Here is a 27,694-nt window from a genome sequence, read left to right as displayed (position 1 = left end):
TTTCCCCTTCCCATTGCAGCCCTGCAGTGTCCTCCTAACAGCTACTATGACCACTGCATGACCGGCTGTCCTGCCACCTGTGTTGACCCACAAGCCCCACAGAACTGCTCCAAGCCTTGTGTGGAGGGCTGTGCATGTAGCTCTGGCTTCCTGATGAGCGGAGACACCTGTGTGCCCGAGGCCAGCTGCGGCTGCCACTTTGAGGGCAACTACTATACTGTGAGTGAAAACCCTGCCCTGCTTTGCAGACCGCTGCCAAGCCACGCCTCTGCCTGTACTTTTCTTCCTCACACACTGAGGTTTGGTGTTTCCCTGCCTGCAGCAAGGGGAGTCCTTCGTGAATGAGAACTGCACTCGCCGGTGCCAGTGTGAAGCCAAAGGCCAGATGGTTTGCTCTGCCCTGTCCTGTGGCGAGGACGAGGTCTGCAAGGTCCAGGATGGCCAGAGGGGCTGTTACCCAGCCGGCACTGCCGTCTGCCACATCTACGGTGACCCACATTACAGCACCTTTGATGGGAAGCTCCACCACTTCCAGGGCTCCTGCAACTACACAGTGGTGACAGGCTGTGACAACTCCTCTGTTGGCTTCAGCATCACCACCCGCAACAAACACCGCGGCAGCCAGAGCTGGACAGCTCTGAACTCTGTGGCACTGTCCCTTGAAGGCCTCCACATTGCACTGCGCCAGCACAAGGCAGTCTACGTAAGCCTCTCACTTTGTACCTGGGAACAACAGACACACTGGACACTCTTAAAATACCCCTCTGTCCCCAGGGAGAGCTTGCTATTCCCTGAGCCTGCTGCGTGCTCTCGGAACAGCATGGGAGAGCTCTGAGCGGGGCCACATATGGCTGCCCATGCAGACACAGATTCTTGCTTGCTTTCCTGAGCTTTCAGAGTGCCATTGGTCCAGTTGCTGCTGTCCTCGTAGGCCTGGACAGGGTTTCTCATGCCAGCAGAGCTTCTGGCTCGCTGGCCCTGCCACTACACCAGTGAGGAACAGTGACCTCTCACTGGAGGGCACCTCTTCATGCTTCTGTCTCCCTCTGTTCTCCTTCTCCAGATCAACGGTGCCCTCGTCTCCCTGCCTGCTTCTCCTGCCCCCGGCGTGACCATTTCCCTGAGCGGCTCCTACGTGCGGGTTTCCACCAAGCTGGGCCTGCAGCTGCAGTTCAATGGGGACCATGAGCTCCTAGTGAAGGTGTCTGAGAAGTACAAGGACAAACTCTGTGGGCTGTGTGGGACGTACACTGGGAGCCAGCAGGATGACTTCATGCGACCCGATGGGGTGGTTGTACCCGACTTCAACGACTTTGGAACCAGCTGGAGGGTGCCAGATGATGAGTGGCCGTGAGTCCTTATTCCATCATGCAGATGAAGGACAGGAGGGACTGTGGGAGAAGGGAGCAATGAGGGACATCAGGAGGGAGGGCTGGTGATGGCAAGTGCGGGGCAAGGGAGAAGAGGCAGCTTCCTGAGCCCTGGGAGAATGTGCTGAGCTTGGGCAGGATGCTTCTCCTCAGTTGCTTGGATCGCAACTGCCTCAGTGGGTTGTTTCTGTCCTCCTGAAACCAGGGAGGGCAATGGTGCCTGTGGGGCATGTGTTCCACCCCTGCAAGTGACAGCCATGGCTGCCTTTCTAAGAGAGGGATCTGGACTGCAGAAGCTGAGGTTCTGGCTGGGGAGTAGGTCAGGAAATGCAGTGGCTGCTGTCAACAGGCTGCAGGGAACTCAGGGCTGTTTGTCTGCTTTGTAGGTGTGACCCAGCCATCAGCCCACCTGCATCCTGCTCCCCTGCTGAAGAGGAGGCAGCTAAGCAGCAGTGTTCACTCCTCACACAACTCGGTGGCCCATTCCAGCCATGCCATGCAGTTCTGCCACCCAAGACATACTTTGAGAGCTGTGTCTATGACCAGTGTGCCACAGGTGGCAGCACGGAGCAGCTCTGCAATGACCTGGGGGCCTATGCTGCAGCCTGTGCTGAGGCGGGCGTTGCTCTGGGAGACTGGAGTGCTGGCACTGTCTGTGGTAAGCCTTCTGTTGACCACCTCTGATTTCCTTGAATCTCAGGGACAAGGAGGGGGGCAGTTCTGGGCGCAGTTCATGGGCCGGAGATTTCCCCATGTATCACATAACTAACCACTCTGGTGAGCCAGCCCTTGCATGAGGAGACTCTTCCAGACAGGTGGAAACCCTGTCCTGCGCTTTGTTTGCAATGGAGTGGGGTGTGTTATGGGAATTGTGCAACATCCCCATTTGGGACCAAATCTCCATTATCAAACATACCTCCTCCTCCACTTGTGCTTCACTCTGTTTCGTTCACCTGCTCCTACAACCTTGCCTCCCTTTCCAGGCACTACAACGCCACCTCCAGATACAACAACGCCACCGTCACCTGGAACGAGCACAGGTACTGCTGTCTCCCATCTGAGCTTTTTAGTGGCTATGACAAGCTGTTCCCCCTTGGCTGGCCACTCTTGCCTCTCCGTGGGCATGCCATAGATGTGCATGGATATACTTGAGCCCTGCTGTTCTTGGGGAAGAGGTAGCCTCACGCTCACTCTAAAACCTCTGCTTTTCTTTCTGCCCCATGTTCAGCTCCACCAACAGACTGCAATTTTGCCTGCACGTTTGAAGAGGACTTGTGTGGGTGGGTCCAGGCAGATTACAGCAGCATTGACTGGATAAGGAACAAAGGCCCAACACCCACGCCAAATACTGGCCCATCCTCTGACCACACAACAGGAGGTAGGAACAGCAATCAGGACACAGGCTGAGGGGTGTCCCCACAAAGATGGCAACAAACTTCTAACAGCAAACACATACCACGTCTTTGCTGGCCTTCCTCCAGAGCAATTTGTCTGGAGTCCCCGAGGGCCAGATGATTCCTCTGGGAGGATTTCCAGCCCTGGCAATCGATTTGTGCTGCCCCCAGAGCAGGCGAGGACCTGCCATGCAGGGGAGAATGCAAAGCACAGCTTGATGACCTGTCGGTCTCGTGGGAAGACAAATGAGTCTGTGACTCTGTTATGAGATCCTGGCTTTTCCAGAAGGCAAAGATGAGGGTTCTCTAACTCTGCAGAGCCATGTGAGGACGGTGACAATACTATGAAGGTGTTGCCATGTCCCATTCCAAAGCATCCATCTGCCATGGCCCTGAGAGCACATTCATAGAGGCACTTGGTTCTGGGGAGGGTTGTAGCTTGTGAAGGAACTGTGTTTGCTCTCCCCTCCTTTGGCCTGCCTGAAACTGCAGTTGGGGTGCTCCCAGGACTGTGCTTGGGTTGTCCCTGGCTGCTTTGGGTAGCTCTGATGCATCTGTGACAGTGTGGCTCGTGCTTTGTTTCAGATGGCTACTACATCTTCCTGCAAGGCAGTGCTGATACTCTCCCCGGTTTTGTGGCTCGCCTGGTCAGTCCGGAGTGCAGCTGGGAAGGAACACTCTGCTTCCGCTTCTGGTACCACATGTACGGAACTGCTCAAACCATGGCCCTGCGGGTGTATGTGCAGAAGGGTGAGGAGCTGGTGGAGGTCTGGCAAGAAGCTGGGAACCATGGAGACAGGTGGTACTTGGGAGAGGTCACAGTGAACACCACAGGAAACTTCCAGGTAAGGCCACCAGGCTCTCAGTGTCACCTCAGAGGAGCTGTGCTTTCTAATGGCTCTTCACACAAGCAGCTGGAGCTAATGCTGGGAACCATTCCTTCCCTTAGATCCTGCTGGACGGAGAATGGGGTGAAGATGTGAGGAGCAACATAGCATTGGATGATCTCTCCGTTGTACAGGGAGCCTGTGCAGGTACAAGGCTTGGCTTTGGGAATGGCAGCTTGAGACATGTCACTGACCAAGGCGGCAGGCTGTGCTGGAGGCACAGCTGGGCTAGAGGCAGGAGCACAGGTTGTCTTTGGGCACTGATGCACCTTGTGCCCAAGTCTACTCTCCTCTGGGAGGTTGGGGCACTGGCAATGCCTGCAGTCACTCTTTTAGTTCACATGTTATAAGACCCAAGGACAAGACATTGGCCACAGGTACAGAAGTGCCTTATCTGCTGCTGTGACCCAGCTAAGCTGGTGGCAGAGCCATGGAGTGGGACAGCTCTGCCTGAGATGACACTCTTCAATCCCTGTCCTGGCTATGCCTGGTCATGGTGTTGCGTACTTCAGAAGGGTGAGGGAACCAGCAGTCTGCAACAAACCTCCCTTGTTGGTACACATCTCTCTAACTGTCTCTTCTACTAGGTATACCGACACCAACACCCACGGTCCCCTTGCCAGGTAACACAACACAGCCTGTAGTCACCACCTCACCAACCAGACCCACACCCAGCTCAGGTACTGCCATGCTTCATCCCTGTCTCCTACTGCTCCTTAAAAGTGTTCATTTTGTTTCCTCCATGTCCATCACCATGGGGCATGTCTGTCTCTTCATTCTGTCTATGCTGTTGGAATTGTTTTTGATGTGGAGTCACTGTTCTGTGTCTGTCCTGGGCATCCTGAGCCTTTCTGGTTTTGGCTTTTTGGCTGTTTGTGATGAGTGGTCAAGGTGCCTCGCAACAAAACTCCCCTGTCGTTGCACATCTCTTCTAACTCTCCCTCGTGCTAGGTCCTTTGACACCAACGCCCATGAGAGATGTGCCAGGCACCACAATGCAGCCTGTACTCACCACCTCACCAACCAGACCCACACCCTCCTCAAGTGCTGCCACCTCCCATCCCCTTCTGATTCTGCTTGTTGAAACTCTTCATTTTGCTTCCTCCAAGACCCATGACACGGGGTGGTGGGTCTGTACCAAAGGAGGATGTGCCTCCTCCTATCTCCCAGTTGTGCTGCTGGTGGTAGCACTTTTGCAGAGATATAACAGGGCCATCCCTGCCCTTGGTCTCTCAGGCCAGTGTGTCTGCTTTTAGAGGAAGGCTGGATTAGCTGCTTACAACAGAGGCCCGTGTTGACACTTGCCCCTTCTTCCTGTGTCTCTCCATAGGTCCACTTCCTACTACAACCCCTACTCTGCTGCCTAACATTACAACACCATCAACACCAAGACCAACAACACCACCAGGAATGACCTCAGGTACTGCTATTATTCCTAGAGTTCTGAGTCCTCTCCAAAATCCATACTGGGAACGTGGTACATTTCTGTTTAAGGGCTGTTATTTGATTCATTTCAGTCTCTCTCAATAATTAGACATGCTTTGCATGCTCTTCCCTTGCTAAGGGTATGTGTGGGACAGCTGTGCTTCCAGCAATAGGATGTCTCAGTAGCTTTGAACAGTATGTCTGTAAAAATTAATAATATCGTGATACAGATCTAGAATGCCTCTGCTTGTCCATAAAGGCAATAGACCAGTCATGCACTAGATACTGTTTGAAAAAAGTGAGCTGGGGAGAAGAGGCAGTAGGAGGTGCTCAGCTGAAAGTTTCCTCTGGTCTTTCCACTGTCAGGCACCTGTGTAGTGGAAGGAGACCCTCACTACCACACATTTGACAAGCAGTTACACAATTTCATGGGCACCTGCACCTACACCCTCTCCAAGCTGTGTGACAGCAACAGCTCCTTGCCCTACTTCAACGTGGAAGCGGCCAACGAGCACAGGGGAGGCAACACCCGTGTGTCCTATGTCCGATACGTGGATGTCGATGTGGCTGACCTGCGGATAAGGCTGGGACAGGGCGGAGTGGTGACGGTGAGCCGGAGAGGGAGATGCTGTGGGGTTGTGTGAGCAGAGAGAACTGTGCCAGATGGGCTGCTCCGATCCTGTCTGGCTTTCTGTCCTTCCAGGTCAATGGAGTGGAAGAGATCCTGCCTTGCAGCCCATCCGAGGGTGTGCAGGTCTTGTCCAGTGGGTTCTACACCATGGTCATGACTGACTTTGGCTTGAGAGTCAAGTTTGATGGGAACCATCGGGTGGAGGTGACGCTTCCAAGCTCCTTTGCGCAGAAGGTTTGTGGCATGTGTGGCAACTACAACGGGATAGCAGCAGATGACTTCCAGAACCCAGAAGGGACAATGGAGCCAGACTCCACCAGCCTGGGTAACAGCTGGGAAGTGTCCAACAACAGCAGGTGGGTATGGCCCCAGTAGTCCTGGGGACACATTGGGCAAGGGCAGGAGGAGGAGACACCAGGAGAAGTGCACAAATTACTCAGGTGCCCTTCTGCCTGTCTTTCCACAGCTGCTCAGCAGGACCTCTGCCCACCCCAGCCTGCAATGAGACTGACAAGCAACTGATCAGCAGCAGCCACTTCTGTGGGCTCCTCAATGACACCAGTGGCCCGTTTCAGGTGTGCCACGCTGTGATGAGCCCCAGCAGCTACTTTGACACCTGCAGCTATGACCTGTGTGAGCTGGGGCTGGACCGCGAGACCCTGTGCAAGAGCCTGCAGTCCTATGCAGATGCCTGCCAGTCACTCGGTGTGCAGATACCTGCGTGGAGGAACGCAACCTTCTGCCGTAAGTCCAGACATGGTACCTGGGGCTGCTACTCTCAGGCAAACACAGGACAGGACTGGAAGAGGGAGCTGGCGAGAAAGAACTATTCTCCCTATGGGCTGTAGGGATATACAGGTAGCTATCAGTATTGGAGGCACCAGTTGTGTTGACTGTGTTTCATTTGATTGGGTAGGGCTGAGCATACATGTAGAGCCAAAGACACCATAGAGAAAATCGATATAGAGCTACTTTTTCAAAGGGGGATGTTCAGCAGAAATGTGTGTTCTGTTCCCCAAGTAATTTGTTGGGTCATCTGTCTCTGCAGCGATTGCTTGTCCAGCCAACAGTCACTACGAGCCCTGTGCTGCAGCCTGCCCTGCCACCTGTGTTGACCCAACAGCTCCCTACAACTGCAGCCTGCCGTGCGTGGAGGGCTGTGTGTGCGACAGCGGGTACCTGCTCTACAACGACCGCTGCGTGTCCAGCCAGCAGTGTGGGTGCTGGCACAACGGGCAGCACTACCCCGTGGGCTCTGAGTTCTGGACGGACAACACCTGCTCCTCCAAGTGCACCTGTCCCTCTCGGGGAAGCAAAGTGCAGTGCTTCAATGCCTCCTGCCCTGCGGGCCAGTTCTGCGGGGTGCAGAACGGCAAACCCGTGTGCCTTGAACACTCCTACGGCATCTGCCACGTCCACGGGGACCCCCACTACCAAACCTTTGACAAGGTGACGCACAACTTCATGGGCAACTGCACCTACACCCTGGCCAAAGTGTGCTCCAACACCACCTCCCTGCCCTACTTCAACGTGGAGGCCAAGAACGAGCACCGTGGCAGCACCCGGGTGTCCTACGTGCGCGAAGTCGTGGTTGAGGTGTACGGACAGCGCATCGTCATTGTCAAGCAGCAGAAGAGCCACGTGCTGGTACGCAGTGGGGCTGGAATGAGCATGGGGAAGCTGCAAGGCAGGTCTGGCTGCTGTTATCAGGTTCTGGCATGCACCAGAAGTCCCAGGAATGGGTGGGTTTCCCTGAAGGCACCGGGTGGCTTTTTTTTCCCTTTTGGGAGGGGCTGGAGGACGAAGAGTCAAATGGGGAGCATGGGCCATGTTGAGCACAGTGCAGAACCCATGACACAGCTCTGTGGACCCCAGGCCTGTTGGGGTGTGGGCACATACCAGACAGCTGTTTGCCGTGCCTGGGCTGGCTGCTGCTTTCCCAGGGCAGGAGCAGCCAGGGAGGCCGGGAACAGGCCCGGGGCCCACTGCGGTGTGTGTGCCGTAGGTGAACAACGTGCGCCAGACGTTGCCGGTGAGCGCAGCAGGAGGGGCCATCACGGTGAGCAGGAGCGGTCGCTACATCGTCCTGGAGACAGACTTCAGCCTCAGAGTGTCCTACGACGCTGACCACTCCGTGGAGGTGAAGGTGCCCACCACCTACTTCAACCTGACCTGTGGCATGTGTGGCAACTTCAACAACCGCAGAGACGATGAATACATGATGCCCAATGGGCAGCAAGCCACAGACTCCAATGCTCTGGGGGAGAGCTGGCAGGTGCCAGACAGTGACCCCTCCTGCGGTGTCCCCGTGCCCTCCCCACCCTGCAGTGCAGAAGACGAGAAACTCTACGGGTCCAACCAGTTCTGTGGCATCCTGACCACCAGGCCAAGCCCTTTTGAGAGCTGCCGTGGCGTCATCAACCCCCAGGACTACTTTGACACCTGCTTGTATGACCTGTGTGCCCTGAATGGTGGCCAGGAGTTCCTGTGTGCTGCTCTGGAGGCCTATGCTGATGCGTGCCAGGCAGCTGGTGTGACTGTTCTTTCCTGGAGGAATGCTACCTTCTGCTGTGAGTACCTGCCTTGCCATTGCCAGAAAGAGAAATGGGCCACAGCCTCTGCTCTGAACCTCTGACCAATGTGTCTCTTAGATCTTTCCCTTCCCTCAAGGCTGTCTGTGGTTGGAGTTTTCTGGTCCTAATTTTCCCCTTCCCATTGCAGCCCTGCAGTGTCCTCCTAACAGCTACTATGACCACTGCATGACCGGCTGTCCTGCCACCTGTGTTGACCCACAAGCCCCACAGAACTGCTCCAAGCCTTGTGTGGAGGGCTGTGCATGTAGCTCTGGCTTCCTGATGAGCGGAGACACCTGTGTGCCCGAGGCCAGCTGCGGCTGCCACTTTGAGGGCAACTACTATACTGTGAGTGAAAACCCTGCCCTGCTTTGCAGACCGCTGCCAAGCCACGCCTCTGCCTGTACTTTTCTTCCTCACACACTGAGGTTTGGTGTTTCCCTGCCTGCAGCAAGGGGAGTCCTTCGTGAATGAGAACTGCACTCGCCGGTGCCAGTGTGAAGCCAAAGGCCAGATGGTTTGCTCTGCCCTGTCCTGTGGCGAGGACGAGGTCTGCAAGGTCCAGGATGGCCAGAGGGGCTGTTACCCAGCCGGCACTGCCGTCTGCCACATCTACGGTGACCCACATTACAGCACCTTTGATGGGAAGCTCCACCACTTCCAGGGCTCCTGCAACTACACAGTGGTGACAGGCTGTGACAACTCCTCTGTTGGCTTCAGCATCACCACCCGCAACAAACACCGCGGCAGCCAGAGCTGGACAGCTCTGAACTCTGTGGCACTGTCCCTTGAAGGCCTCCACATTGCACTGCGCCAGCACAAGGCAGTCTACGTAAGCCTCTCACTTTGTACCTGGGAACAACAGACACACTGGACACTCTTAAAATACCCCTCTGTCCCCAGGGAGAGCTTGCTATTCCCTGAGCCTGCTGCGTGCTCTCGGAACAGCATGGGAGAGCTCTGAGCGGGGCCACATATGGCTGCCCATGCAGACACAGATTCTTGCTTGCTTTCCTGAGCTTTCAGAGTGCCATTGGTCCAGTTGCTGCTGTCCTCGTAGGCCTGGACAGGGTTTCTCATGCCAGCAGAGCTTCTGGCTCACTGGCCCTGCCACTACACCAGTGAGGAACAGTGACCTCTCACTGGAGGGCACCTCTTCATGCTTCTGTCTCCCTCTGTTCCCCTTCTCCAGATCAACGGTGCCCTCGTCTCCCTGCCTGCTTCTCCTGCCCCCGGCGTGACCATTTCCCTGAGCGGCTCCTACGTGCGGGTTTCCACCAAGCTGGGCCTGCAGCTGCAGTTCAATGGGGACCATGAGCTCCTAGTGAAGGTGTCTGAGAAGTACAAGGACAAACTCTGTGGGCTGTGTGGGACGTACACTGGGAGCCAGCAGGATGACTTCATGCGACCCGATGGGGTGGTTGTACCCGACTTCAACGACTTTGGAACCAGCTGGAGGGTGCCAGATGATGAGTGGCCGTGAGTCCTTATTCCATCATGCAGATGAAGGACAGGAGGGACTGTGGGAGAGGGGAGCAATGAGGGACATCAGGAGGGAGGGCTGGTGATGGCAAGTGCGGGGCAAGGGAGAAGAGGCAGCTTCCTGAGCCCTGGGAGAATGTGCTGAGCTTGGGCAGGATGCTTCTCCTCAGTTGCTTGGATCGCAACTGCCTCAGTGGGTTGTTTCTGTCCTCCTGAAACCAGGGAGGGCAATGGTGCCTGTGGGGCATGTGTTCCACCCCTGCAAGTGACAGCCATGGCTGCCTTTCTAAGAGAGGGATCTGGACTGCAGAAGCTGAGGTTCTGGCTGGGGAGTAGGTCAGGAAATGCAGTGGCTGCTGTCAACAGGCTGCAGGGAACTCAGGGCTGTTTGTCTGCTTTGTAGGTGTGACCCAGCCATCAGCCCACCTGCATCCTGCTCCCCTGCTGAAGAGGAGGCAGCTAAGCAGCAGTGTTCACTCCTCACACAACTCGGTGGCCCATTCCAGCCATGCCATGCAGTTCTGCCACCCAAGACATACTTTGAGAGCTGTGTCTATGACCAGTGTGCCACGGGTGGCAGCACGGAGCAGCTCTGCAATGACCTGGGGGCCTATGCTGCAGCCTGTGCTGAGGCGGGCGTTGCTCTGGGAGACTGGAGTGCTGGCACTGTCTGTGGTAAGCCTTCTGTTGACCACCTCTGATTTCCTTGAATCTCAGGGACAAGGAGGGGGGCAGTTCTGGGCGCAGTTCATGGGCCGGAGATTTCCCCATGTATCACATGACTAACCACTCTGGTGAGCCAGCCCTTGCATGAGGAGACTCTTCCAGACAGGTGGAAACCCTGTCCTGCGCTTTGTTTGCAATGGAGTGGGGTGTGTTATGGGAATTGTGCAACATCCCCATTTGGGACCAAATCTCCATTATCAAACATACCTCCTCCTCCACTTGTGCTTCACTCTGTTTCGTTCACCTGCTCCTACAACCTTGCCTCCCTTTCCAGGCACTACAACGCCACCTCCAGATACAACAACGCCACCGTCACCTGGAACGAGCACAGGTACTGCTGTCTCCCATCTGAGCTTTTTAGTGGCTATGACAAGCTGTTCCCCCTTGGCTGGCCACTCTTGCCTCTCCGTGGGCATGCCATAGATGTGCATGGATATACTTGAGCCCTGCTGTTCTTGGGGAAGAGGTAGCCTCACGCTCACTCTAAAACCTCTGCTTTTCTTTCTGCCCCATGTTCAGCTCCACCAACAGACTGCAATTTTGCCTGCACGTTTGAAGAGGACTTGTGTGGGTGGGTCCAGGCAGATTACAGCAGCATTGACTGGATAAGGAACAAAGGCCCAACACCCACGCCAAATACTGGCCCATCCTCTGACCACACAACAGGAGGTAGGAACAGCAATCAGGACACAGGCTGAGGGGTGTCCCCACAAAGATGGCAACAAACTTCTAACAGCAAACACATACCACGTCTTTGCTGGCCTTCCTCCAGAGCAATTTGTCTGGAGTCCCCGAGGGCCAGATGATTCCTCTGGGAGGATTTCCAGCCCTGGCAATCGATTTGTGCTGCCCCCAGAGCAGGCGAGGACCTGCCATGCAGGGGAGAATGCAAAGCACAGCTTGATGACCTGTCGGTCTCGTGGGAAGACAAATGAGTCTGTGACTCTGTTATGAGATCCTGGCTTTTCCAGAAGGCAAAGATGAGGGTTCTCTAACTCTGCAGAGCCATGTGAGGACGGTGACAATACTATGAAGGTGTTGCCATGTCCCATTCCAAAGCATCCATCTGCCATGGCCCTGAGAGCACATTCATAGAGGCACTTGGTTCTGGGGAGGGTTGTAGCTTGTGAAGGAACTGTGTTTGCTCTCCCCTCCTTTGGCCTGCCTGAAACTGCAGTTGGGGTGCTCCCAGGACTGTGCTTGGGTTGTCCCTGGCTGCTTTGGGTAGCTCTGATGCATCTGTGACAGTGTGGCTCGTGCTTTGTTTCAGATGGCTACTACATCTTCCTGCAAGGCAGTGCTGATACTCTCCCCGGTTTTGTGGCTCGCCTGGTCAGTCCGGAGTGCAGCTGGGAAGGAACACTCTGCTTCCGCTTCTGGTACCACATGTACGGAACTGCTCAAACCATGGCCCTGCGGGTGTATGTGCAGAAGGGTGAGGAGCTGGTGGAGGTCTGGCAAGAAGCTGGGAACCATGGAGACAGGTGGTACTTGGGAGAGGTCACAGTGAACACCACAGGAAACTTCCAGGTAAGGCCACCAGGCTCTCAGTGTCACCTCAGAGGAGCTGTGCTTTCTAATGGCTCTTCACACAAGCAGCTGGAGCTAATGCTGGGAACCATTCCTTCCCTTAGATCCTGCTGGACGGAGAATGGGGTGAAGATGTGAGGAGCAACATAGCATTGGATGATCTCTCCGTTGTACAGGGAGCCTGTGCAGGTACAAGGCTTGGCTTTGGGAATGGCAGCTTGAGACATGTCACTGACCAAGGCGGCAGGCTGTGCTGGAGGCACAGCTGGGCTAGAGGCAGGAGCACAGGTTGTCTTTGGGCACTGATGCACCTTGTGCCCAAGTCTACTCTCCTCTGGGAGGTTGGGGCACTGGCAATGCCTGCAGTCACTCTTTTAGTTCACATGTTATAAGACCCAAGGACAAGACATTGGCCACAGGTACAGAAGTGCCTTATCTGCTGCTGTGACCCAGCTAAGCTGGTGGCAGAGCCATGGAGTGGGACAGCTCTGCCTGAGATGACACTCTTCAATCCCTGTCCTGGCTATGCCTGGTCATGGTGTTGCGTACTTCAGAAGGGTGAGGGAACCAGCAGTCTGCAACAAACCTCCCTTGTTGGTACACATCTCTCTAACTGTCTCTTCTACTAGGTATACCGACACCAACACCCACGGTCCCCTTGCCAGGTAACACAACACAGCCTGTAGTCACCACCTCACCAACCAGACCCACACCCAGCTCAGGTACTGCCATGCTTCATCCCTGTCTCCTACTGCTCCTTAAAAGTGTTCATTTTGTTTCCTCCATGTCCATCACCATGGGGCATGTCTGTCTCTTCATTCTGTCTATGCTGTTGGAATTGTTTTTGATGTGGAGTCACTGTTCTGTGTCTGTCCTGGGCATCCTGAGCCTTTCTGGTTTTGGCTTTTTGGCTGTTTGTGATGAGTGGTCAAGGTGCCTCGCAACAAAACTCCCCTGTCGTTGCACATCTCTTCTAACTCTCCCTCGTGCTAGGTCCTTTGACACCAACGCCCATGAGAGATGTGCCAGGCACCACAATGCAGCCTGTACTCACCACCTCACCAACCAGACCCACACCCTCCTCAAGTGCTGCCACCTCCCATCCCCTTCTGATTCTGCTTGTTGAAACTCTTCATTTTGCTTCCTCCAAGACCCATGACACGGGGTGGTGGGTCTGTACCAAAGGAGGATGTGCCTCCTCCTATCTCCCAGTTGTGCTGCTGGTGGTAGCACTTTTGCAGAGATATAACAGGGCCATCCCTGCCCTTGGTCTCTCAGGCCAGTGTGTCTGCTTTTAGAGGAAGGCTGGATTAGCTGCTTACAACAGAGGCCCGTGTTGACACTTGCCCCTTCTTCCTGTGTCTCTCCATAGGTCCACTTCCTACTACAACCCCTACTCTGCTGCCTAACATTACAACACCATCAACACCAAGACCAACAACACCACCAGGAATGACCTCAGGTACTGCTATTATTCCTAGAGTTCTGAGTCCTCTCCAAAATCCATACTGGGAACGTGGTACATTTCTGTTTAAGGGCTGTTATTTGATTCATTTCAGTCTCTCTCAATAATTAGACATGCTTTGCATGCTCTTCCCTTGCTAAGGGTATGTGTGGGACAGCTGTGCTTCCAGCAATAGGATGTCTCAGTAGCTTTGAACAGTATGTCTGTAAAAATTAATAATATCGTGATACAGATCTAGAATGCCTCTGCTTGTCCATAAAGGCAATAGACCAGTCATGCACTAGATACTGTTTGAAAAAAGTGAGCTGGGGAGAAGAGGCAGTAGGAGGTGCTCAGCTGAAAGTTTCCTCTGGTCTTTCCACTGTCAGGCACCTGTGTAGTGGAAGGAGACCCTCACTACCACACATTTGACAAGCAGTTACACAATTTCATGGGCACCTGCACCTACATCCTCTCCAAGCTGTGTGACAGCAACAGCTCCCTGCCCTCCTTCAAATGTGCAAGGTGCCAATGAGTTGCTGATAGTGCAGCAGTCTTTTCTTTCTAATCAGCCCTGCAAAGTTTCTGATTTAATTCCTCCTATTTTATCAGAAAAAGCCTTTCAGATGTAGCACTATAAACTCTGCTCCCCTTTATATAACAATGTCTTAATCATGCCTTTTACCCAACTTTCTTCATCAACCTCTTGCATAGATTTCTGATACACCAGAGTAGATTCTTGCTTGTCCGAAGACTGAGGGCTGGGTTGGCCTTTGGAGTCTATTGAGTGATGTAATCACTGTTCCATCTGAGCAACAAATTCAGCATTCAACAAACAATCTGGGAACCTAGAAACTGCAAAATCTGGTGAAGGCTGAGAGGGACTTTTTCCTTCTTCACAGGTCGTGCTTCCTGCAGTGCCTCTGGGGACCCACATTACAACACTTTTGACCACAAAGTCCATAATTTCATGGGAAATTGCACTTACACCCTCTCCAAAGTGTGCACTGCCTCAGAGAGTCTTCCATACTTCAATGTGTCCACAACAAACGAGCACAGAGGAGCCAACACCAAAGTCTCATATGTGAAGTCAGTGCATGTGGAAGTCTATGACCATCAGATTTCTCTGCTGAAAAACAAGAAAGTGAATGTAAGAAAATACTATTTAAAAGACATGTATAATTTTTAACTGGCATGCAGATAATTATTATCTCTGTATAGTTTCTAACAAAACTTTATCTTTTTATTAATTATATATACCTCTTGTAATGAGATCTCCAATAAACTTGCTCAGATGTTCTTTGATCAGTTCCAGTTCCCCTATGCACAAGATCCTATCTTTCAGCAATCTATTTTAGCTGCTGGTAGTTGTAGGAGTCCCAAAAGCCATACACTGACTTTCACAATTTGCTGTACAGGTTAATGGTCACAGAATGACCTTGCCTGTATTTATTGAAAAGAAGATCAGTATTCAAAGCAGTGGTGGATATGTTCTCTTGGAAACTGACTTTGGACTGTGGGTGAGATATGATGGAAATCACTATGCAGAAGTCTCTGTGCCCTCTAATTACAGTGGTCTGCTCTGTGGCCTCTGTGGTAAGTGGTAGCAGTTGATTACTTTTTTTTTTTTCCTTAGCATGCAGAAATTACAAGAGTAGTTTGTGTTGTGACTTTCTGATTATCTGGTTTGGATCATCTGGAGTTTTCTAGTTCAATTATCTCTTCATGGGTTTTTCACACTTTCAATGCAGGAAATCTGCCTAAGAATATAATGGTGCAAATAGCATTGCTTAATTTTTAGTCACACATTCTACATATAGGATGCAAGAAAATGAGCAGAGGTTTTAGATAAGTTTTTTCTTGGATGTAATCTAGTTACATAGCAACTTACAGACTTCCTGCTTCAAATGTCTGAGCAGCAGCTCTTGTCAGTAATCAAAACACAATTCTCCTCTTATTTTGCCCAGTATAGATTGATGTTACATACATATTCTCCCTAGAATTAAAATTCTCTCATTTTAATTTATTTTACAACCTGAAACCTAAGTTTTTTCTACTGGTTTGAACTTCATGTGTCCCATAAATCTCTTTTTACCCTCACAGGTAATTATAATGGTGATCCAAATGATGATAATATCAAGTCCAATGGTGACATTGCAAGTGATTCCACTGATCTTGGAGAAAGCTGGCTGGTGCCTGAGAATAACACTGTGTATGTAAAATCATTTCATCTTGTTGCATTTGCTGTGCAAACTCTTAAAATCAAATATCCACTACTCTTTGCCTTTTTCCCCAGTACCAGTCTACATCTTGCAGCTGCCCATTAGAAGTAGGGAGCTGGACTTTTACATAAACCAGTGAATGATAAGAGGGCTTGTGTTCTTTAAGTATCATTTTCCGAAGCAGGAACTGTTTGTTGAGTGTGAGGGGGGATGGTACATCGGTCCAGTTCCCTGACTGGAAGCCATAACTGTGTGGATCCCATAGCTCTTTTTTTTTCAGCTAAGAATAAGCTTTTGAATCACCCAGAAGGGATCAAAAAGGAGCCCATTCAGTGAGAAGGCTGACATCAGCTTTTCAAAGAAGTTGGATAAAGTCTTGTGACTGAAATAGAATGCACTCTTTTGTGCAGGGTAGTGATTTATTAATTTTCCACAGAAAATCTGATAGTAAGAGATGTGAAGCACATGTTTGGTTTGCTTGCTTTCCCCAGATGCTCCAGTGGTGGGAAAGAAGAGCAATGTGATCCTGTGTTGGAGAGTGAAGCAAAGAAAAACACAGCATGTGGCATGATCACAGACCCAACAGGTAGTGTGTTGGTAGATCCATGTGAGCCATTTGATGGAGCATGGTGTAGCTTGTCCCTTCTCTATAGTCTTTTTTTCTGGGCTTATGTTGGAAGCATATAAAGCCTCTGGTGTAAATGGCCAGTGTAAAGCCCATAGGTGCCTGGCTAGAATGTACCATCTGTTCAGACAATGCCAATGTGTCCATGAGTTTTATCTGAGAACCATGGCTGGTTTTTGTGTTATAGTGGCTTGTACCCTGCTTGCTAAAAGAAGCAGCTCAGATGCACTGTCAGTGTGTGTATTACAGACACTTTATCTGAAATTCTGTACATGTTCCCTGCAGTTGGCTAGAATTAGTGGTTTCCCTAGGCAGCAATGGTTAACTTATGCAAGTTATGTTGTATCAATCATGCAAAAAGAAGAAAACCTGATCCAGGAAGCCCATTGTGTATCTGTTTCAAGTACTAGATTAACTTAACACAGCCTGGAACACCCACAATATGTTTGCTGTGACAGAAAATACATGGTGGTCAGTCTTAACATTCCAGTGGGTTGTTTCTATCCTTTTATATATCTTCCTTGATTTACACAGGAATCTTCAAGGACTGTCACAGCAAGGTGCCTCCACAGAATTTCTTTGAAAACTGTGTTTATGACATGTGTTTCGCTGGGGGACAGGCAATATCCTTATGCTACGGACTGCAGGCCTATGCTGAGTCGTGTGTCAATGCTGGGATATGCATAGAGTGGAGGAATGCTACTCTCTGCCGTGAGTGTTTTGATATAAATATCTATTCTGGATTTTAAGTTCATTGTCCTCTACCTTCTCCATGCATGTTATTTCATTTTATGTAATGTTCTGAGTATAGTCAGTCTTTTATAATGTCTTGAGCCTGCTTCAGATTCAGAACCATTCCAGGATTTGTATAAGCCACTAATTTAGAGAACATTAGGATACATACATGTTAAATCCTTTAAGTTTTATAATATTTATAATTTGCTATTAGTTTCTTGGAAAAGTCTGATTACATTCAACTGTGTCTTATGTGAGTTGTGCATTGAAGAAATAAGTTCCTTTGCTTCAATGAAAATCTATCATCCTCAATGTAAGTGGAGCTGGTAGTTCTCCATAAAACATGCTTATCAATGGCTTTGATTAAAAAGAAAAGGGACCTTTAAAAAAAAAAAAAAGAAAGAAAAGGGACCTTTTTAAAAAAAAAAGAGACCTTGAAAAGAAGCTGTTTCTAGGAAGTGCTCTGTTTCTCTCTAAAGCAAAGAAATTGAGTACTGTCAGGTCTCAATTCTCTTCAGAATGACTTTATGGCAAATTTAATATAATGAACTCATATTTCTGAGAATAAAGCTTTCCAGGGGTTCCACTGGTGATGATTCTAAGCAACACTGGACAGGTTTCTGCTCGTCAGACGTCCAATCATAGAATCATAGAATGGTTTGGGTTGAGAAGGATCTTAAATATCATCCAGTTCCAACCCTCCTGCCATGGGCAGGGATGCCCTCCATTAAAACAGCTTTCTCAAAGCCCCATCCAACATTGTCTTGAATAATTCCAGGAAGGGGGCATCGCCAACTTTACTGGGCAGCATTTTCTAAAGGGCATTTAAGTCCATAAACCACACACCTGGAGACAAAAAAAAAGTCCTCTAAAGGACTTTTAAACCATACTTAAATAAACCATAATTGTTCTTTTTTGCTTTTTTGCCTTACACTAATTTTTATTATACCAGTTACCACTGGATTATCTTCTGCAGATCTGCACCTTTTTTCTTTTTCTACTTTTCTTTTTTGGATATGATCAAAAACTAGCTCTGCATTTAAACTAAACCATAAAAAAAATGGATAGGTTCTAGGAGTTGGTCAGTTTGGGAAAAGAATTATTGTGATAAAGCACCCAGTAAGTCATCCCTAAGAGGACAGAGCACAGAGAATTTTTATATAAAAAGAAGATAGAACAAGAAATGAGTGTTTAACTCTCCAAATTAGATTAAAGCTGTGGACATCCAGACTCCATAGTCTGAGGCTATAGGCTAGGACCTAAATATCTATGGCTTCATTGTAGTAATAGAGAAAACTCAGTAACATTAGGAAGATTGACTCTCAAGTGCTCTCTTCATCAGTGATGCAAATAAAAATGCAAATAAAGTCCAGACCAAGGGAAGGAAGTCTGGCTAGATGACTGGAGATGTCAGCTGTAATTGTCTGACAGGATTCAGAGAGCCTGTTTAGGAACAGAATTAAATGAGAATCATGTGTAGTGATTTACAACAGAATCCAGCCAAATCCATGTTTTTCTGTGTTTTTTTAGACAACAGAAATGAGCAAATACTTCAGGATTTCTGTAAAATGTAACGTTATCCCTGGGGACCACGTTTTGAGCAATAGAAGCCCAATTCTACCATAAGCAGGAGGGTTGTGAAAGTATATTGTTCTCAAGGAGTCTCAGTGAAACACAGAGTGTGATTTTTAGTTCTATTTTGGAATATATAGCAGATGTTCAAATAGTAACTACAGTAATGGGGACATATCAGCTGGTATGGAAAAATATTCTTCTATTCTCTTAACTGTGTCACTTGATGCCTTTAAATCAGCAGAAAAAGTTTTGCACTCAGCACTCTCCTGTCAGACTTTCTAACAGACATTTTGTATAGTTTCAGGAGCAAACAGTGAAAGCATCAGGAAGAACTTTATTATGATTTTGCCCTTTTCAGTGATCTTTTCTTCTCTCTTTATCTAGCAATGTCCTGTCCTGGAGGCAGCATCTACCAGAGCTGTGGTACTAGGTGCCCCTCTACCTGTTTGAACATGTCAGCAGATGATTCCTGCAGTTCTTTGCCAGTGGAAGGTTGCTTCTGTAAGGAAGGCTATGTTTTGAGTGGAGACAAATGCGTGACAGAAAGTAACTGTGGTTGTGTTGATGAAAAAAACCAGTATCACCAGGCAAGTTACATCAGATATTTCAAGAAAAAAAAGGAAAAATCCAAAAACAGGGGGTCTCATTCTTTACCACTGTGCGGGAAAAACCATGTTAATAATACTACCCAATTGATATTTACACCATTAATAATTTAAAAATAGGCTTACTTTGCCAACTTTCTTGGTCCATATACTGTATGGCTACAATCACCCAAATGATGATATATGATGAACATTCAAATACTCATTATTTGATGTCCCCTATGGTTTTACCTTCCTATTTATCTTACAATATATACTTCTACACCCTTTGTTTCCCATGTAGCTGAATGAAAGCTGGTTCCCCCGTTACCCCTGCACTGAGCGCTGCACCTGCAGGGCAGATAACACCATTGAGTGCACATCCTGGGAGTGTGGGGTCCAAGAGGAATGCAGTATTCAGGATGGTGTGCTGGGCTGTCATTCCAATGGTGAGTCCTGCCTGAAAACCACCCCGATGTCAATTCCATGAGTAGATCCTCTTTTCTCCTAGCTTTATTATAAATATCTTTTCATATGGGATGGCAAAAAGTCCCAACTGACTGCTGCCAGTGTTAAGAGATGAAAATGCATGATGCTCTGTCATGCAAGCACAGATGCCCTCCTGTTGTAGTGGATATCAGCAAAAACTGATGCTGCCCAAAAGTTTGCAAGGTTTCTTGGATTCTGTTTGTCCTGATAATGAAAATTCAAGTCCCACATCACCAGTGCTGCAAGCTTTACATTTGGTTGCATTTCTGTGAGAATTGTATTCTGTGGGCCTGCATAATGACAAGTGCATTACGTATTGATGTATATAGATGCAATTTTATTTACTTTATATTTACATCTGTATTTATACAGTTAATTATGTATTTTTATATAGATAAGTAGAAAAGCTTTGTATTGCTCTCAACTATACTATAAAACATAGGTACAAGAGCATAGAGAAGTGTATACAGAAGTTCATTTGCTGCCAAGTTGTCCTTTTGTATACAATTTGCAAGTTAAATTTAAGAGATGCTTTCTGGAAACTTCTTATTTACAAATAAATGTCATTGGCATGAACCTGAGATGCCTCTCTGAAAATTTGCCCACATAATAAAGATCAGGATGAGGTTGCTATACTAATGAAAACTGTTTTGGTCACCTGAGTCCATGGTAAAATCCAGTACAAAATCCTTAGATTATTTTTTTCACCTTCAGGTCAAGCAATATGTCAAGTGGTAGGAGATCCCCATTATTTCACTTTTGATGGAATGAAGTACACTTTTGTGGGAACCTGCACCTACACTTTGGTTGAGGTTGTCAACACAGCCACCAATGTCATTCCTATAACCATACTTGGCAAGAATGAAGACAGAGGACTAAGAGGGGCCACATACCTGAAAGAAGTCTACATAGATGTGTATGGTGTACGAATCACCCTTCAGAAAAACCAAGGAATCCTGGTAGGTGGTGGTGCTCCTTTTTCTGGCAAAAAGTATCTTAAAATTAGCTCTCTTAGAATAGCTGTAGGAAAAAGGATCTTCATATATGTCCTAAGGAACATATATGCATATGCTTAACAATTGTGGGTACCCCCATAAAGTGGATGTCATGAGGAAATATAATTTCTCACTAGTTCCCAAGGCTTCTGGTTTGGGTTTAGTGATTTATTGTCCTTACGCTAGAGATTAAACCCAGGACCTCCAGACTGGAGAACTGTTGCCTTAAATTAAAGTCAAATGCTTGAATTAAGACTCCCCACTTTAACAGTTTTTATCAACCCAGTCATCTATAGAGAGCAAGGCATAATGTATCAGCCTAGAAAAACATGGGGAGCCATGGCAGGGAATCTGCCCCAAGAGTGAGAAAGAGCTTGCTCACAACCAGGGATCTTTCCAGCTCCCTGTTAAAGGCACAGCATATGAGTCCTGCCCAGCCCTCCTCAGCTAAAAGGCTGATTCCTGCCACCCATGGTTGGAATATGCAATGGTGGAAATGTAAAACTGTCACAGAGAAATTTTCAGCACTGCTAGGAATATAGACTGTGAGTTTTCGTGGAAGAATGTCCATACTGACAAATACACATCTCTTCAGCTGAACAATGAGAGAGTCTACACTCCAGTGCAGAACCGACTGCAAGGCATGTCCATTGGAAATGTTGGCAGATTTATAGTAGTGGAAACTGACTTTGGTGTGATAGTGAAATTTGATGGCAATCACCATCTGGAAATCACCCTCCCACGCTCTTATTTCTCACAGGTAAGATTTAGTATACAAACATCTGGAGTTGTTTCAAAACTGCTGGTTTGTGCATTTACTTCTAGTTCCTTTTATTCATGTGTTTTGCTGTTGCATCTTTCTTTGTAGTTCTATTGTACCAAATGTAATTTTTTTCCTTCCTGTTTTTTTTCTATTCACAACAGTTTCTTTGTGTTCCAAGGAGGTAGTTAAAGAAAATTATCTGTCTAGGGGAATACTTCCAACTTAGAGAAATAAACAGCTTGAAGTCCTAGAGAATCAGAGATTTACTGTAACTTCTGTTCTGTTTCTCCATGGGTGCAGTCAGAATGTCTGAAATGTCTGGCACAGGATTGGTTGGTGATGGTGATTTGGTCATATTATTTCATAGGCAACGAATAAGAAGTTATTGGGGAAGTTGATGCAAGGACGTCATGCTTAGAATGTGGTTTTTTTTCATCTGCAGGTGCATGGCATGTGTGGCAATTTCAATGGTAATTTTGAAGATGATCTGTCCTTGACCAATGGTACAACTGTCACTGCCCCACAGTTTGGAAATAGCTGGGAAGTGGAGAAAGACAGTGATAAGGGGTAAATGTTAAATAATTTTCATACCTCCCATCTTGCTTCAGGAACACAGTGAATTGTTTTCAATTGTTTTGACTGTCTGCTATTTTGTAAAATATAAGCACGGTATACCAGACTTTTCTCTTCTTGAATTTGTAGCTCAAAAAACATCCCCACGGGATTTTCCCACAGGAAACCACTGCACAGGAAAATCACAGCTGTTCTATCAATCTAGATACACACTTGGAGGATGAGTCTTTGGGGCAGTCCACACTGTGGACTCTGTTTATTTCACGCTGGCAACACCCAGAGCAAGATGATGGTGCTGGGGAATGGTGAGGGCCAGCTGCTCCCTGGCTAACAGGGAGCCATATGTGACACACATATGTGACAACACAGCTGAAAAAACTGTGGTCTCACCAGCCAGGGTCCATCCCACTCTACTTGAGCAAGGCAAGCAGGGAAATCCCACAGAAGGAAGTTAAGGTCAGCCTAGCTCAGTTCAGGTCACCACATAGAAATTTATAGTGATGAGACAGATCCAAGGTCAAGCTTTGAAGTCAATCCTCTAGTCAGGGTCAAGTTCAATGAGAGTAACAGGTGTCAGACACAGCATGGGGGTTGTCAGGCAGGTCTACTTCTGCTCAGTCTTTCATCCATTGACAGAAGGAAATCAGAGTCTCCAGCATTTTCTACTTTTCATTGGAAAGAAACTTTTCAGTATCAGTCTGTCTTATAGCAGCCTGCGTCTGTGCTTTCTTGCAGTTGTTTGCCAGACTTAAGAGAAGATGAGGAGCCTCCTTGCACTGCTGAGAATAAACAAGTCATTGAAAGACAGTGCAATGTTCTAAAATCAGACAAATTCAAAGTGTGCCATAGCCTAGTCAACCCTGATGACTTCATAGAGATCTGCATCTATGATATGTGCCAGTATGATGGTATGAAGTCTGCCCTCTGTGATATAGTTCAGGTCTATGTGGACACCTGCAAGAATCATGGAATCACCATTAAATGGAGGAATAGCACATTCTGTCGTAAGTACACAAGCAAGTGAAAAGCCTGAAACCTGAATGACTGATAGCATGAAAAAAATAGCACAATTAATTGAACAAGTAAAAGAAAATTAAATCTAAATTATCACAAAGTGCAATTCTACCATCACAATTCCATTGCTCCACTGAACTGTATTCAGCTTCAGATAAACCCAGCGATAACTAGACAAGCTGTGGATATTAATGTGGAGTTAGAATGGCATTGGTAGCCAAATGAGATATTGTAGTGAGCCTAAAATGGAGAAATAATATAACCAGAAGATCAAAAGAAAGAGGGATACTGTGTTAGGACACAGGGCTCAATGCCACTCACTGTGATTTGAACAAAAATTGTTAATTTGCCAGTTATTATGCACCCTGTTCTCAGATTAATTTCCAGGGTATATGCTTCACTCCAATCATTCGACAAAACTACAAACAAATGATAAAACAACTAGTAAAGATAATGTGGAGGGGTTTTATCTGTAGGATCTTTTTTTACAATTTAGTATTACACTGTGGGATTATCAAATAATGTGGTGGAGGACAAAACAGTTAACTAGTTAAAAAGCAAGTCAGATGAATATTTAATAGATCCATCAGAAATCCCTAGTTGCCTCCTTGCCATGAGTGTAGGAAAATACTGGACTAACAAACATGTTACACTGTTTCTTGACCTGTCCCCTTATGCATGTCATGTCACTGGCAGAAATAGGGTTTAGAGCTAGATGAACCTGCAGTCTGACAATACATATCTGCTGCTCTTGCATGTCTGTAGTTAAGATAAATTTACATCTGGTTTGCATCAATGGAAGGTTGAATATTTTAAGGAATTTGCCTTTAAGAGTCTCATTTCTAGCGGCGCCCAAAGAGGCATTTGCAGCTGAACTGGAATACTAAATCTGGAGCCATGTGGTTTAGTCATACCTGTAATAAAACTGAATAAGCAGTTCCAGAGAGCATTTTTTGTTCTGTTTTTGGTTGTTTTGTTGTTTGATTTTTTTAAAAAGTAACATATTCAAATAAAAATCAGCTGATGATCAAAATCAGTTATTAAAAGGCAGTTCTGTACTACCATTCCATAGGCCAAGGTGTAGCTTTCAGTGTTTGCAGTGCACTTTTTAAATGTATTTAATAAGGCTGGCTCTGTTCTCCCCCACAGCATTGCCCTGCCCATCCCGGAGCCACTACAAAGACTGTGTCTCTCCCTGCCCATCAACATGCAGTGACATTTTTGCCTCTTCCCTTTGTGAGAATACAGAAGAGTGCACAGAGGGCTGTGAATGTGATGATAATTATGTGCTCAGCAATGGCAACTGTGTGCCTCTCAGCAGTTGTGGCTGCAGGGACGATGACAACAATTACTACAGTGTAAGTAGTTTAAAGAGCAAATCTCTGACTTCAGAACTTGTAGAAAATTGATCTCCTGCCCATCTTAATACGAAAGAGAGAGAGAGAGACCAAAGACTTCAGGATCTACCTCTTAAATACCTTTCATCTGATTAGTAAAAGCTGATGCCTTGGGTATTAGGAGATACAGAATCTTGTTTGGTACTTTGCACCTGAGGCCAAAACTGAGGCCTATTTTAAAACTGACAATTGTTCAGAATTATTCAGGCAGTCTGTCCTAGTCCAGTTTTGTGTTCAAATTCTTATGTTGATGACAGTAAGATAGATGGACTGAGATCCCCTCTCACAGGCTCTTGGTGAGACTACACATAACCAAGCAGTTGTGGAATTGCCAACTGGACAAGGTTGGACCCAGCTAGTGTCCACACCCATGGCTTTTGAACTTCCATTGCACTGCAAAGCTGAGCACCTTGATAACGTATTCTTAACACAATTTGTGTCCAGGCTGGGGAGACATGGCTAACTCCACACTGCACCCAAAGATGCCAGTGCCAGAAGAACGGTGTCATCAGTTGCAGAAGCTACAGCTGTGATTCTAGAGAAACCTGCGTGATCAAAGATGGAAAACACAAGTGCAATCCAACAAGTATGTGCAAGCAGGTCTTCACTGGGGTTCACTTGAGGGCTGCAGAAGGAGGGAGGATGTGGGTGTACATACTTTCTTTCATGGAATTTCATTCTTTCACTGGGAAAGAAGAAAACTCTGACTGTTTTCTTGACAACATGTTATCGAATCACAAAAGGTCTCAGTTCTCATAATAGAAGGTTCCTATTCCATGTAGAGAATTTGTAGAGGGAAATGGATACCTGGATATAATTTACGTATATCTAGAAATTTGACAGCTCAGTCTGACTAGTTAGACTGAAATTTCTTTTAAAAAAATTCCACTGCATCTACTTAACCCAGTTTGTGAATCTCATCACAATAACCCTATTTTTTTCCATTGCATGTTTACCAAAAAACCAAATCAAAAACCAATAAGCAAAACCAGGACAGAGCAGATCTGGACAGATATATGATAGGCCAGTCAGAGGACTTTGGTGCCTTTCATTCAACATTTGTGTTGGCTAGGCAAAGTTAATCCCATATTCTCTAGGTAGGTTGGGTTGATTAGGAGAGATCTTGTTGCATAGTGTCCCTACACTTCAGTTTTGAAGAATAATACGGCATCAGTCCTACTCTATTGAGGATCAATACAAAAACATAAGGCAAATTCAGTGTCCCTGGTTCATTTTGGCAAAATATCTGAGCAGAGGCACCCCAGCAATTTTAAGGATATGTAATCTAATAGGCCTTCCTATGCCTTGCTTCTGGAATAATGGTTTACTCTGTGCTCAGTGGTCCAGGAGAATACATAGAGGATAGTCACTGTATCTCTGTATCTGATTGTTACATCTTGTAAACCCAATTATCAGTTTAGTAACCTCAGAAGAAATCAGTGACAGCACTGAGTCAGCCAAAATTAAACATTGCTTTTCAATTATGTAACAACACATGGCAGAGGTTATGAAAACAAAATCTCTTACTAGGCCAGTTCTCGCTGTGCTTGTGTCAGAGTCATTCCTCTGCAGAGAGCCAATGAGCACAACTTAGTCTCCATAAATTCTATAAACCCTAATGTTCTGCTTCAGCTCAGTTGGCTCACAGTGGTTCTCAGCAGAGGAATGAGTTTCTCTGTCCATCTCTCCATTTGAGTTTCTATTCACTAGAGCGAGCCCTGAGCACCCATCTTTGCTTTCAGGCCTGCATGCTAGCAGCAATCATTTTAATCTAACAGTTTGGACCACTCCAGGCATGCCATCTGGCACATGCACATTCAGACTGGAGAGTAATGAAGCTCTTTCTTCCCTTGCAGGTTTTGGGATATGCCAGGTCATGGGCGACCCACACTACACAACCTTTGACAGGCTGGTGCACCACTTCCAAGGGAAATACACATATATTCTGGCTCAGACCACCCCTGACCTCCCTGACACTCTGACACAGTTCAGCATTGAGGGCATGAACTATCCTCTGCTTGGAAGTCGACACATTACTTACCTGAAAGAGATGCTCATCAATGTTTACAACCACACAGTGCGATTCAGGCACAAAAAGCAGATCCTGGTAAGTCACTCCCCCCTGACTGCAGAGGACAAGGAAGGCCCTCCTTTGGAGTAAAACATTTTTAAATGATGGACATTTTTTTTTAAAATTAAAGTATTAAAGTGAACTGTGTTATTACAACAGTGCCGTGAGGCCACCACAAATGAGATTTTCAGTTGTGTGGAGTCTTTTTTCTCCATAGCTATGAGAGATACAATTCTACATCAAACAAATAAATCAATAGATATAGTTTTAGCAATGAAACCCCAAATATCCCAGGGCTTACAATAAAGCCACACCAATTTTTATCAGTTGTAAGGAAAGGTTTGTTTTATGCTAGGATAATTTAATTTCCTTCCTCTTTATTGGTGTGTAGGAGCATACAGAGCTCCTATATTACATTTTTAGCTAAATAATAGATATTTCTTTGGATGACATGAAAGTACTGTGTTCAGATCACTTTCCACAATACATGATTTTGTTAACTTAAAAAAATAAATGCTGTTAAATTATCCAATATATTTATCATAAAACCAGAGTATTGGATTATATCATTGACCTGTACAGAAATCAGATTTTAAGTTGGCCTATTTATAATGAATTTTCATTTTTTCGTTCCTTGTTAGTTGGATGGTGTGAGAGTGAGGCCTCCTGTTCGACCTCATGAAGGTATTCGTATATATCAGAGGCTAACAAGAATTTACCTGGAGACAGATTTTGGCTTATACGTGAGCTTTGATGGCATCCAGAATGCAGGTAAGTGCATTTTTGCACTTTGCAGGAATATTTTTGCTCAGCCCCCAAAAATGTTCTCATTCCAGAGGAGGTCTAGACCCAAGGCAAAACTTGAAATCTTCACTCTTTGCTCTTATGGTCTTTTGTTATATAAAATACCAGAAAATAACCAGAAAATACCAGAAAGAAGTGCTTCCCAGAAACAAGAAAAAAACCATAAAATTGGCATTTCTCTATCTGGATCCCACCAGGAGAAGTGAGATACAGAGTCAGACTGTCATACAGTTGTTTCGTGTTAAGTAAGGTCTGAATGATAAGAACAACAGCAAATCACTTTAAGTTGTTAATTGGGATGATGGGGCAAAATCTGGATCTGCCCCATGCCAGCTGAACCCAGCCAGAGGAGTTGTAGGACTGAGATCCTGAAGCTAGAGACTGT

General features: G+C 47.1%; 1 protein-coding gene across 1 annotated transcript in view; it reads left to right on the top strand.

Annotated features, from left to right (window-relative positions):
- Positions 1–27,694, top strand: part of LOC131562261 (IgGFc-binding protein-like) — a 107,412-nt gene that overhangs the window by 72,938 nt on the left and 6,780 nt on the right. The window contains exons 38-71 of the mRNA XM_058811857.1: positions 20–219; positions 323–703; positions 1,064–1,350; positions 2,354–2,487; positions 2,599–2,748; positions 3,350–3,609; positions 3,714–3,798; positions 4,239–4,331; positions 4,982–5,071; positions 5,443–5,684; positions 5,780–6,063; positions 6,174–6,451; positions 6,756–7,354; positions 7,713–8,277; positions 8,429–8,628; positions 8,732–9,112; positions 9,473–9,759; positions 10,763–10,896; positions 11,008–11,157; positions 11,759–12,018; positions 12,123–12,207; positions 12,648–12,740; positions 13,391–13,480; positions 13,852–13,987; positions 14,381–14,612; positions 19,508–19,652; positions 20,518–20,651; positions 21,283–21,447; positions 21,893–22,017; positions 22,759–23,027; positions 24,187–24,395; positions 24,879–25,020; positions 26,291–26,541; positions 27,147–27,276. Of these exons, the coding sequence (XP_058667840.1) occupies positions 20–219; positions 323–703; positions 1,064–1,350; positions 2,354–2,487; positions 2,599–2,748; positions 3,350–3,609; positions 3,714–3,798; positions 4,239–4,331; positions 4,982–5,071; positions 5,443–5,684; positions 5,780–6,063; positions 6,174–6,451; positions 6,756–7,354; positions 7,713–8,277; positions 8,429–8,628; positions 8,732–9,112; positions 9,473–9,759; positions 10,763–10,896; positions 11,008–11,157; positions 11,759–12,018; positions 12,123–12,207; positions 12,648–12,740; positions 13,391–13,480; positions 13,852–13,987; positions 14,381–14,612; positions 19,508–19,652; positions 20,518–20,651; positions 21,283–21,447; positions 21,893–22,017; positions 22,759–23,027; positions 24,187–24,395; positions 24,879–25,020; positions 26,291–26,541; positions 27,147–27,276 (7,266 nt within the window). The remainder of the gene's footprint in view (positions 1–19; positions 220–322; positions 704–1,063; positions 1,351–2,353; positions 2,488–2,598; positions 2,749–3,349; positions 3,610–3,713; positions 3,799–4,238; positions 4,332–4,981; positions 5,072–5,442; positions 5,685–5,779; positions 6,064–6,173; positions 6,452–6,755; positions 7,355–7,712; positions 8,278–8,428; positions 8,629–8,731; positions 9,113–9,472; positions 9,760–10,762; positions 10,897–11,007; positions 11,158–11,758; positions 12,019–12,122; positions 12,208–12,647; positions 12,741–13,390; positions 13,481–13,851; positions 13,988–14,380; positions 14,613–19,507; positions 19,653–20,517; positions 20,652–21,282; positions 21,448–21,892; positions 22,018–22,758; positions 23,028–24,186; positions 24,396–24,878; positions 25,021–26,290; positions 26,542–27,146; positions 27,277–27,694) is intronic.

Source organism: Ammospiza caudacuta, chromosome 11 (assembly GCF_027887145.1).
Source record: "Ammospiza caudacuta isolate bAmmCau1 chromosome 11, bAmmCau1.pri, whole genome shotgun sequence".
NCBI classification, from domain to species: Eukaryota; Metazoa; Chordata; class Aves; order Passeriformes; family Passerellidae; genus Ammospiza; species Ammospiza caudacuta.
Note: the sequence above shows the minus strand (reverse complement) of the source record. Positions and strands in the feature narration are given on the sequence as shown.